At 44.0% G+C, this 13,243-nt stretch overlaps 1 protein-coding gene across 3 annotated transcripts in view; it reads right to left on the reverse strand.

Annotated features, from left to right (window-relative positions):
* The window catches only part of LOC132821652 (uncharacterized), a 74,900-nt gene extending 62,508 nt beyond the window's left edge, over positions 1 to 12,392 (reverse strand). For all 3 annotated transcript variants that reach the window (XM_060834378.1, XM_060834371.1, XM_060834366.1), the window contains exons 1-2: positions 12,297 to 12,392; positions 3,926 to 4,312 (exon numbers count right to left, since the gene is read on the reverse strand). In XM_060834378.1, the coding sequence (XP_060690361.1) occupies positions 3,926 to 4,312; positions 12,297 to 12,357 (448 nt within the window). In that variant the 5' untranslated portion in view covers positions 12,358 to 12,392. The remainder of the gene's footprint in view (positions 1 to 3,925; positions 4,313 to 12,296) is intronic.
* Positions 12,393 to 13,243: the final 851 nt, after the last annotated feature.

The raw sequence follows: 13,243 nt of genomic DNA on the forward strand, positions 1-13,243 counted from the left end.
TAGGTGTGTTGTTTTATTGGAACAGCATTCCCTACTTCTACCTCATGCACAATAGGATCAGGCCTCTCCATCTTATTCCTGCATATGTCCTTATATTGCTGCACCAATCCTTTCAGCTGGTTCTTTGTTACTGGGACAGATTGTTCACTAACCTATCCCCCTCCTCAAGGACTTCTTCATTGTTTCATGTATTTTAAGGCAATCAAACTGCACAACATGAGATTTGATTCCTCACTCTGTGGGGCAGTAACTAACACCTGATCCTCCAGTTCCCCCTCTCTATTATAATAATGTTTCAACATATTCACATGACATACCCAATACAATGTTTTTCCTGTCCAGCATCTTTACCAGATAGTTTACCTGACTCAACTTTTTTCTCAATTTGTCAGGGACCACTGAACCTGACTTTGAAAGCATATCCTGTCATTGGTAACAATACTAACACATCATCCCCATGGGAAAATTACTGAATTCTGGAGTTTTTATCTGCCACCTGCTTCAATCTACACTGCACCCTCTTTCAGTGCTGTTTAGCTAACTCACCTGCCTGATTTAATCTCTCTCTCATCCCTGATACATAGTCCATGTGTGTGACCTCCGTCTTCAGTCCTGTCAATTTTTCTTTAATTAATTTCAATTTACCTCTCACTTCATGTCCGAATATTAACTCAAAGGGAGTGAACTGAGTAGATTCATTTGAGCCATCTCTAATGGCAAACAATATGAATGGGATACCTTCATCCCAATCATTCAGGTAATCCTGACAGCACATTCTTAACATGGGCTTCAGGGTCTGATGCCACCTTTCCAAAGCTCCCTGAGTTTCAGGATGATATGCACTTGGTTTAATGTGCTGTATGCCTCATCTATCCATGACTTCTTTAAACAGCTGAGCCATAAAATGAGACAATGGTCTGACTGAATCTCTCTGGGTAGCTCATACCAAGTGAAGAAAGCTACTAACTCCTCTACCACCCATTTTGCCTTCATGCTCCGTAATGGAATTACATCCGGAAATCTGGGAGACACACCCATTATGGTTAGCAAGTACTGGTTCCCACTTATAGTTATAGGGAGGGAACCTACATCATCTTAACCCACATGAAAGGTTCTTCAAATGTGGGAACTGGCAACAAAGGTGTTGGGTTCACTGCTTTGGCTCACCAACCACTTGGTTTGTCTGACATGTACAGCAAAAGTTAACAACATCTTTGTGCATCCCAGGCCAATACAACGGCTTTTGTACCTTTGTCTGAGTCTTCCTTACACTGAGGTGACCTCCTACTGGTAGTTCATGTGCTCCATGGAACATCTCCTGTCTGTATGCTACCAGCAACACAATCTGGTGCAAGTTGAGTGATGTGAGTTTTTAAACTCGTCAGCAGAATAATCTCTCCTAGAGCCTCAAAGGTCTTATCTATCTTTAAAGCACGTACCCATCTATCAAAATGACTGATTAACTCTTTCAAACTCAATACAAGTCTGACTTGGTTCCTTCTTTATATTTCTGAACCACTGTCTATATATTTCTGGTACCAATTCATAAGCACTCAAAGTAGCATGTTTGACATCTTCATAATCTCTTGACCCCTCATCTGACAGCACTGCAAATACCTCACTAGCTCTGCCTACCAGCTTATTCTGAACTAGCATTACACAGAGGTTCCCTGACCACTTCCTTTGCCGAGCAAAATTGTCTAATAAATTAAAAAGGCTTCCACATCTTTCTCATCAAAATGTAGCAGAGGTTTGATGTATTTGTATATATCACGATCTTCACTCTTCATCTCCATCCTGTTAACTTGGCTTTCCTGACTCATTCACCACTTCCAAAGTTCAAATTCTCTCTCCCTTTCTCTTTCTCTTTCTTCGCTCTCTCTTTGTTCTGCTAACAACATTCTCTCTCTTTCTTTTTCACTCTCTCTCTCTCTTTTTCCTTTCTCTTTCTTCACTCTTTCTCTCTCCCTTTCTTCTCTTTATCTCTCTCTCTCTCTGTCTGTTTCCCTCCATTTATTCTATCTCTCTTTGTTTCTTTCTTCTCTCTCTCTTCTTTTCTTCTCTCATGGCTCTTCTTTCCTTTTCTTTACCTTCTAACTCCATTTTCCTCATTTGTAAACTAAATGTTTCTAACTCTCCTGCACTTCTCTGTTTCTCTGACACACCAAAGTGCTTGACTAACTCCCTTACAATTTCAGCTTCCCCATGTCCCTGGTTAGATCCAATTCTAAAGGAGATTTAAACAATCCTTTGATCAGCACATGGATGATGATGGGATAGTGTAGGGGGATGAACTGACAATAGTTCACATATCAGCACAATATCGAGGGCCGAAGGGCCTGTTCTGTGTTATATTGTTCTATGTTTTATGTTCTATATTCTAACCTCAACGCTAATTGTTGTTGTTCTTGGAGTTCAGTCATCTCAGCTCCAGAACATCTCTACAGGAGTTCCTCAGGTTAGTGTGTCCTTGGTCTAACCATCTTTCGCTGCATCATCATTGCCCCTCCCTCCACCATCAGGTCAGCAATGGGGATGGTTGTTCACTGATGAACATGGGATACAGGAGAACATCTCCACCTACAAGCTTCCCTCCAAGACACTCACCATCCTGATTGGGGAATATTTCATCATTCCTTCAGTGTCACTGGGACAAAGCCTTGGAAATCCTTTACCAACCGTATCATGAATGTGTCTGCAGCTGAGGGAATACAGCAGTTCAAGAAGGCAGCTCACCATTCCCTTCTCCAGGGCTGGCCAATAAAGGCTGACTGTGCATGGAACACCCACATCCCCTTGGACAATGAAAAGATAGTTCCACATCAGGATGGCCTGTATCTGATGTTATTTTTCACTGAGGTCTTCAAGGTCCCTACTTTGGAAGGTGCTGGTGGAGAAATGTTGCTGTCTTGCTGCGGTGCATTTTATAGTTATTTTTCTTACCACAGTGATATGAGGGTGGGATTTCCAGGATTTTGACCCAGTAATAATGACAGAACAGTGATATATTTTCCTGCACTGTTCCAGGCAAGTGGGAAGTATTTCATCACACTCCTGACTGGCCAATAAGCTTTGGAGTCAGGAGGTGTATTAATTCATAGGATTGTTAGCCTGTGACCTGCTCTTGTAGCCACAGTTTCATTTGCACTCCGGGGTTCACTCTTTATCCACAACTGAGGGGCAGTTAATAGTTAACCACATAACTGTGGGTATGGAGTCACATCTAGGTCAGATCAGGTAAGGTTAGCCGATTTCCCTCCCAAAAGGACATGATTAACACAGATTCTTTTTTAATGGTGATGGTTACACAGTCATTATTAGACTAGTTTTCAGTTCTAAATATTTTCAATTTCAAATTTCACAATCTGCCACAATCCCGAGGACATTAGCCTCTGGCAAGGACAGCTCCCCCCATTATCTCCTCAGCCAGTAGAGGTGGAGGATAGCAACAGTGAGGTTCTTGGCCAATGTGAGCTGAGGGTTCCTTCACCCTGAGATGAGCTCATCCAATGAGGGCTCAGGAGGTGCCAGGTCTCTCTTGTCCTCACCCAATGCTGATAAAGCTGGACACTCATTGATGGGGATCTTGGAGCTTGGATTGTCAGTGATGTTTTCTCTGTTCCCCATCCCAGAGCAATGAAGCCAGTTTGACCGTGATAATGAATGAGTGTGACTGTGGGAGGTTTCAAAAATGGTGATGGAATGGTCTCTAAATCCCAGTCATCGCTCTCTCTCTCTCTCTCTCTCTCTCTCTCTCCCCCCCCTCTTTGTGTGTGTCTCTCTCTCTGTCCTTCTCACTGCCTCCTGCCTGAGACCAACTGGAAGAGCCCAGGAGAAGGAGCCAACCCGAGAGCTCCCGGACCTGGTGGAGCCTGTCCCCATTGAGCTGTCAGGACAGTGACACCATCCGAACATTGTTCCTCACCTTCCACTTCCAGGCGTGTTCCTTTTCCAGATCCAAAATTGTTAATATTGAGCTCCACACGACACCGATAGGAACCAGCATCCTCCTGGTTCAGTCCCTCCATCATTATTGAGGCATCTTTGTTGCTGAGGTTCCCCACGAATCTGAATCGATTCCTACCATCCCGCTGTCTCACATTCTCACACAGCTCACCCTGGGAATGGTCTGGACCAGGATATGTACACTTAAAGATTAAAGCCTGTGTTTCCGCCTTGTGCCATAAGATGGAGCCGGTAAGTGTGAGGTGAGCGTCAGGGTGGGTGAAGCTGCAGGGTAAGACAGCGGAGCCTCCTTCCTCAGCCCTCACTCCATCCGCGATTGTCATTGACCAACCATTAGCAGAATCCGCTGTGGGAGGAGAGAGAGAGAGAGGATATGAACACAGCACAGACACCAAACAGTGAGGTAAAACACTGAATCTGTTATTTTGTGAGAAAAGATAAAATATGATACAATTGTGATTCCTGAACAGACTAGTGACAGTGTGGAATGAACTCCGGGCTGGATACAACACAGGTCTTCAGGTGGTTTGTAAACATCCTGAGGTGAGACTGTGGGTGTTTGTTGCTGTTGGTTGAAGAGAGGGTTTGGTGCCTGAGAGTTTTCTGAACTCTCCATTGTTCCAGGAGACCCAGAGTGATCTGAAGAGCAGGACTCAGGGCCCTCCCTGCAGAACCTTTTCTATTTCCCATCGCTTTCTAATCTATTACCGAGCCAGCCTTCAGCAACCTGGCTCATTCATCAGGCGTAGCAGAGGGATGGGGGATGCAGTGGAAGCATTGTGTGGGGGGCAGGGGTGGATACAGAGAGACATGAAGATGGAAAAAAGTAAACTGAAGTAAAAAAGTAAACTCATCTCTTTGTGCGAGAGAACTCCCATCTCATTAAAGGAAGTTATGACTGGTAATGATTTAACCTAAGGGTCACTCTGCCTCAGACAAGGGGCAAGGTTGAGAAGATTGGATTTTCATGGTCACCTCAGACAATATGGGAATTAAACATCCCTTGTTGGCATCACTCCACATCACAGACCAACTGTCCAGCCAACTGAGCTAACTGACGGTGAGATGGCAATCCAAGTAAATCCAGAAGGCAGTGTGAATATCGTCAAGTGAGGGCATAAGGGAGTGAGGCATGGCTGGATGGCATTTACTTGTGAGTCAGGCAGATGAGCTGAGGGTGTAGATTAATGAATGAGGATGAGATATTGTTGTTATCACACAGACATGGTTGAGGGTGTGACAGGATTGACAGCACAATGTTCTGGGCTATCGAACTGTGAGATGAGGCATGTAGGGGTAGGGGGAATGTCAAAGAGGAGAGGGTGTTGCAACATTGATGAAGGAGTTACTCACTGACATAAGATGGATGATATCTTAGAATGTTCTTAAAATGAGGTCACATGGTCCAATGTAAAAACAAACCCCCATCACAACACTCTGTCTCTTAGCATCAAGCAAATTTTGTATCCAACTGGTATTCTCTCCCTGAATCCCATGCCACCTAACTTCACTAATTAGTCCACCATGTGGAACTTTGACAACAGCTTTACACAAGTTCATGTAAACAATATCTCCCCCTCTGCCCTCACTGGTCTTTTGGTTACATTTTCAAAAAACTCAGTCAAGTTTGTGACACATGATTTCCCCTGCACAAAGCCACTTTTATGTTTTTCAAGACCTCCAACATTTCCTCTTCAGTAAAGTGAATTGCTTTCAAGACATCAATATTTATTTGCCCGAGTTAAGACCATAAGACCATAAGACATAGGAGTGGAAGTAAGGCCATTCGGCCCATCGAGTCCACTCCGCCATTCAATCATGGCTGATGGGCATTTCAACTCCACTTACCAGCGTTCTCCCCGTAGCCCTTAATCTCCCTTGCGTCAATTTCTTTCTCCACAGTCAAAACTGATGCAAACTATTTGTTTAGAATATCTCCCCCTCTCCTCTGGTTCTACACATAGATGACCTCATTGATCTTGAAGAGGCCCTCTTCCCTCCCTGGATGCTCTCTGGCTTCTAATGACGTTGTAGAATATCTTTGGCTTGTCCTCAGCCTTATCTGCTGAGGTTATCTGATGTCCACTTTTTGCCTTCCTGATATCCCTCATAAGAATGCCCCGATCGCCCTTATATTCTTCAAAAGATTCACTTGATCCCAGTTGTCGACACCTAATACATGACTCGTTCATATTCTTAACCAGAGCCTCAATATATTTATTCATCCATTGTTCCCTCATTTTACTGGCCTTACCTTTCACTCTAACAGGAGCACAGTGTCTCTGAACCCTGTTTGGCTAACAGAAGGCAGAGAGTGGCTGTCAACGGAAAGTATTCTGCCTGGAAGACAATGATGAGTGGGGTCCCCCAGGGCTCTGTACTTTGCAGTTTTTATAAATGACTTGGATGAGGAGGTTGAGGGGTGGATTAGTAAATTTGCAGGTGACATAAAGTTTAGAGGTGCCGTTGATAATATTGAACATTATTACAGGCTGCAGATCTGGGCTGAGAAATAGCAGATGGAGTTCAACCTGGATAAATGCGAAGTGATGCATTTTGGAAGGTTGAACTCAAATAATGAGAATAGGATTAAAGACAGTATTCTTGGCAGTGTAGAGGAACAGAGGGATCTGGATGTGCAAGTACATAGATCCCTCAAAGTTGCCACCCAAGTGATAAGATTAGATTAGATTAGATTAGATTTAGATTAGATTTACAGTGTGGAAACAGGCCCTTCGGCCCAACAAGTCCACACCGACCCGCCGAAGCGAAACCCACCCATACCCCAACATTTACCCCTTACCTAACACTACGGGCAATTTAGCGTGGCCAATTCACCTGACCCGCACATCTTTGGACTGTGGGAGGAAACCGGAGCACCCGGAGGAAACCCACGCTGACACGGGGAGAACGTGCAAACTCCACACAGTCAGTCGCCTGAGTCGGGAATTGAACCCGGGTCTTCAGGCGCTGTGAGGCAGCAGTGCTAACCACTGTGCCACCGTGCCGCCCACTACTGTGCCACCGTGCCGCCCACACTGTGCCACCGTGCCGCCCACCCACTGTGCCACCGTGCCGCCCACTAAGTGGATAGGGTTGTTAAGAAAGCATATGGTGTCTCGGCTTTCATTAACAGGGAGATTGAGTTTAAGAGCTGTAAGGTTTTGCTACAGCTCTACAAGTCCCTGGTGAGACCACACTTGGAATATTGTGTCCAGTTCTGGTCAGCCTACTCTCGGAAAGATGCAGAGGCTTTGGAAAGAGTGCAAAGAAGATTTACCAGGATGCTGCCTGTACCGGAGAGCTTGCCTTATGAAGAAAGGTTGAACAAGCTCAGACTTTTCTCTCTGAGAGAAGGAGGATGAAAGGAGACCTGATCGAGGTGTACAAGATAATGAGAGGAACAGCCAGAGACTTCTCCCCAGGGCAGGATTGACTGGTACAAAGGGTCATAGTTATAAGGTATTAGCAGAAAGGTATTGAGGAGATGTCAGAGGTAGATTCTTTACACAGAGAGTTGCAAATGCATGGAATGCATTTCCAGTGGTGGTGGTGGTGGAAGCAGAGTCATTAGGGACATTTAAGCGACTGCTGGATATGAACATGCATAGCCGTGAGTTGAGGGATGTGTAGGTGAAGTTATTATAATTTAAATTAGGATTAAACCTTGGCACAACATTGTGGGCCGAAGGGCCTGTTCTGTCCTGTACTTTTTTATGTTCTATGTTCTAAGTTCTAAGTTCAGTTGGCAGTTCAGAAAACATTCGAGAGGGTGTAAATACAAGGCTAGGGGGTGTATTGCCTGTGCTGTATAAGGCTATATCTGGCCAAACTACATTTGGAATACTGACAGCAGTTTTGGGCCCCATATCTGAGGATGGAGCTGTTGGCATTGGAAGAGATCGAGGAAGTTACAAGAATGATCCAGGGGACGAAGACTTGTTATGATGAGTACAGATTCTGGGTCTGTACTCAAGGGAGTTTAGGAGGATGAGGGGGATCTGATTGAAACTTACAGAATACTGAGAGGCCTGGATATCATGAACGTGAAGATGTTTCTACTCGGGGGAGAGATGAGGACCCAGGGGCACAGCCGCAGAGTGCAGGATTAGATTTGAGATGAGGAAGAATTTCTTCAGCCTGTGGTGAGAATTCTGTGGAACTCATTGCTGCAGAGGGCTGTGGAGGCCAAGTCATTGAGTGTATTTCTGACAGGGTTCTTGATTAGTCAGGGGTTCAAGTGTGTTATGGGGAGAAGGCAGAGAATGTGTTTGAGGAACATATCAGCCATGATCGCAAACAGAGCAGACTTGATTGGTCAAATGGCTTAGCTCTACTCCAATATCCTATGGTCTTATATCTGACCAACATAATTGAATTTGTTTGAAGCCAAGACCAGGTGTGCAGATGAGGCAGTGATTTTGATGTTGTCTACTTGGACTTCAGCAAGGCTTTTATCAATCTCCACATGGGAGACTGACAGCAAAGGTCAGAGCCCATGGGATCCAAGGACATTTGGGAAATTGGATCCACAATTTTCTCACTGGCAGGCAGTAGAAGATGAAGGATGAGGGACCTTTTTCCGACTGGGTGTTTGTGTCCACTGGAGGCCCACCGGGGTAGGTGTTGGGACCCTTGCTGTCTGTGGTTTATATCAATGATATAAACTTATATGTAGGCAGATTGATCAACATGTTCACAGAGTCTAAACAACTTGGTGGGGTGATAAATAATGAGGAGGATAGCCTTGGGCAGAAAGAAAATATCAACAGGCTGGTCATGAGGTATATGAGGGCAAGTGCTAGATAATCGGATTAGAATAGATAGGTGACCAGCACAGACCCAATGGGCAGAATGGCCCTCTGTGCTGTTAAATTCTATGAGCAGATCACCATGTAACTCTAAATTATCTGCCATTTCCCTGTTCCATGTTTTAAATTCCCAACTTTCTCCCTCACGCAGTTCCACAATTATTTTCTTTCTCTGTATATGCCCAGAGCAACGATTGCTGTTAGTTTCCCTATTGCTTGTCCAGTTACTGTCATCCCAATTGTCTCCACCTTTACGATCTTTATTGGCATCTGCAGTTGGTTTAGAATCACAGAATCAGACGGTGCAGAAGTGGCCCTTCAGCCCATTAAGACTGGACTACCAAAATATATTCCACCAACACAAGTCCCACTTTCCTGCACTCGGCCAATAGCCTTGAATGTTATGACACCACAAGTTTTCATCCAAATAATTTTTACAAGTTGTGGGTTTTCCTTTTCTTCAAACCTCTGTGGTTGACTTCACTGAAGTTGAGGACACAATTCTTAGACCCAAGCTGATTTGAAATTCTACAATGTTGTGATCGCCCGAGAGCATCCTCAATTACAGAAACGCTTCATAATCTTCCCTTATTACACATTAGTAGATCTAAAATAGCCTATTACCAGGCAGATTTTGCAACTGGCTTTTCTAAAAAACCATCCTTTCTGCATTTTACACATTCATTCTCCTTGTTATCCTCGCTGATCTGATTTGTCAAGTCAATATTCAGATGAAAATCACCCATGACCATTGTCGTACCTTTGTTGCACCCCTCTCCTATTTCCTGGTTTATAATTTATCCTGCAGTGAAACAACTTTTCCGCGGCCAATAAACAACTCATACCAGTAATTCCTTTCCCCTGATATTCCGAATTTCCACCTAAACCGATTCCACATCATGAATTCTTGTACTTGTATCACTCCTCATCACCACACTGATACCCTCCTTTATGAACAATGTGACCCCAACTCCTTTCATTTTTTGAATGTTTTTCCGGACAGGGATAAAGAGCCCAAAGTTGAAATTTTTTAACTGTATTTGTTAAGCTGCTGGTAGTTTCTACTACATCTTTAAAACGTAGAACACAGAACAATACAGTGCAGTACAGGCCCTTCGGCCCTCAATGTTGCACCAACCTGAAGCCCATCTAACCTACACTATTCCATTATCATCCATATATTTACCAATAACCATTTAATACCCCTTCAAGTTGGTCAGTCTATTACTGTTGCAGATGGGGCATTCCGTGCCCTTCCTACTCTCTGAGTAAAGAACCTACCTCTGACATCTGTCCTCTATCGATCAGCCCTCAGTTTAAAGCTATGTCCCCACGTGCTAGCCATCACCATCCGAGGGAAAAGACTCTCACTGTCCACCTTATCTAATCCTTTGATCATCTTATATTCTCTCTTAGTCACCTCTTAACCATCTTCTCACTAACGAAAACAGCCTCAAGTCCCTCAGCCTTTCCTCATAAGATCTTCCCTCCATACCTGGCAATATCTTAGTAAATCTCCTCTGAGATTTCCAAAGCTTCCACATCCTTCCTATAATGTACTGACAAGACCTGTATGCAATACTCCAAGTGTGGCAGCACCAGAGTTTTGTTCAGCTGCAACATGACCTCTTGTTCTGAAACACAATCCCTCTCCCAATTAAATCTAACACACTGTAAGCCTTCTTAAAAAATATCAATCTGTGTGGCAACTTTCAGCGATAATGCACATCGGCATCGAGATTTCTCTGCTCATCCACATTACCAAGAATCTAACCAATAGCCCAGTACTCTGTATTCCTATTACTCCTTCCGAAGTGAATCACCTCACACTTTTCCTCATCAAACTCCATTTGCCACATTTCAGCCCACCTCTGCGGTTTATCTATGTCCCTCTGTACCTACAACATCCTTCAGCAATGTACACAACTCCTCTGACTTTAGTGCCATCTGCAAATACACTTACCCATCCTTCTACACCCTCATCCAAGTCATTTATAAAAATGACAAACAGTAGTGGCCCCAAAACAGATCCTTGCAGTACACCACTCCTAACTGAACACCAGGATGAACATTTCCCATCAACCACCTTCCCCTCTCTTCTTTCAGCTAGCTAATTTCTGATCCAAACTGCTAAATCACCCTCAATCCCATGCCTCCCTGTATTTTGCAATAGCCAACCATGGGGATCTTTATTAAACACTTTACTGAAATCTATATATACCACATCAACGACTTTATCCTCATCCACACGTTTGGTCGCCATCCCAAAGAACTCAATAAGGTTTGTGAGGCATGACCACGTCCTCCCTGCCTGACAGGTACATCCTTATCAAGGACACGTAGGAGCTGTTCCTTGAACAGGCTCCACATTTCAATTATGACCATTCCCTGCAGTTTCTTTCCCCATCTTATGCTTCATAAATCTTGCCTCATTGCCTTTCCCCCAGCTATAACTCTTGCCCTGCAGTATATACCTGCACCTTTCCATCACTCAAATAAACTTAACTGAATTGTGGTCACTATCACCAAATCTAACAGCTGGCCCAGTTTATTGCCCAGTACCGAATCCAATGTGGCCTCGCCTCTTGTATCTTTCTCTGTACATCTCCTACTCTTTCCCATCACACTTTGATTATCATTAACCTCTTCACTACCCTGCATTATTTGCTTTCTCATTTTTTTTGATTGGTTGACAGGAAAACTAATAAAATATGGATAATTATGAGTGCTCAGATAGGATAGGGAAGAAGGTCCTTTCTTCATTCATACTGGGGTCAGTTAACAGGAAAGATAGATTTAAGGTCGGAGATAGAGAGTGAGAGGAGACTTAACAGATTCTTCCTCATGTAGAGGTTAATAAGAGTCTGGAACTCACTGCCTGAAAGGGAAGTTGAGTTATAAACACTGGTAACATTTGTACTTCGATGTTCATTGGCATTTCCATTTGCCTCTTCAGTAGCCTGCACCTCTGCTCTGTCATTTCTATTTTTCCGAATCCCTGCAGTGTGAAAACAGGAGATTTGACCCAACAAATCCACATTGACCCTCTGAACAGCATCCCTTTCTGATTTTCAAAATTCCCTCCAACTGAATCCCACCTCCCACCGCGGTCTCCACCCCACTAATTACATTAAAGCCCTCAATAAGTTGGTTAAGAAGGCTTTTAGATGGAGAGCTGCAAAATGGGAGAAGTAGAGTGAGATCATCGTTGACTGATACAGACATGATCACCCAAAATGGCCTCCTTCTGCACTGTAAATGTCTAAGGTTGATGAGTCTACAAGGAAAACATGAAGGAATAAATCATCACGCTCGGAATAGTCAATTGTCACTGCTTTCATTTTTGAGAAAACAAATGATTTCTCCCTGATGAAGAAACCGCAGTGAAGGAAAAGGCACATCGTGCTGAGCAGTAACAGTTTGGGAACTAAATACCAGACAGCAAACAGACCATCAAGGAGGAGGCAATTCCATGATGAACAAAGTGGATTTGAAAGGTCAGTATTAGAAAGTACTTACTGTGACCCCGTACTGAGACTGACAGAAGGACTGCAGAAAGACAAACATAGAGAGACCTCATCGTTAATACTTCACCATTTCATCCTTCTCACTCACTTACTCTTGTCCTTTTACAGAAAAATACAGAAGTTACTTGACTTCCTGCCAAATAAATGTGAGGCAATCATACACGATACGAACAACAAACGGGAAGTCTGTGTACGGTCAGTAGGAGCTGAGAGAATGACAAAGCTTTTCTATAACAGAAGCACCAACCACAGCAACCGTTGAGAAAAAGAGATGTTCTATCAGCTTCCAACATAATTCTCAAAATTATCAGCTTCAGCATCAAACACTCTGTGAGCTGGAGCAGGACAGTGTTAGAGACAGAGTAAAGCTCTTTCAGCACTGTCTCCATTAAACACTCCGTGAGCTGGGGCAGGACAGTGTTAGAGACAGAGTAAAGCTCTTTCAGCACTGTCTCCATCAAACACTCCGTGAGCTGGGGCAGGACAGTGTTAGAGACAGAGTAAAGCTCTTTCAGCACTGTCTCCTCAAACACTCCCAGGACAGCCACAGCTCAGGGTTGGATCCAGAGTAAAACTCCTTCTACTTTTTAAAATTGAAATTAACCAGAAGGAAAGCACCTTTACATTGTCCCCCCGAATGGGTACAAAGACTCAGGAGGCAGACAGGATCCAGGCACGTGGCCAACGTTTATTCAAGTAAAAACCAGTTAGTGCAGGGAGACGACCAAAGGGCCCTTTCTCATACACCCACTCTCTATCAGACACACACACATACACTCCCCACACTCACACCCAAACACAAATCCTCTCACAGGCTTATACACCGTCACACTCACAGAGACTACCAAGTACGCACACACGCAAACACACACTCTCAAGCACTCACATTCACATCCACACATACACACTCAAGTGCAAACACTCACATTCTCTCGCTCC

This window comes from Hemiscyllium ocellatum, chromosome 2 (assembly GCF_020745735.1).
Source record: "Hemiscyllium ocellatum isolate sHemOce1 chromosome 2, sHemOce1.pat.X.cur, whole genome shotgun sequence".
NCBI lineage: Eukaryota > Metazoa > Chordata > Chondrichthyes > Orectolobiformes > Hemiscylliidae > Hemiscyllium > Hemiscyllium ocellatum.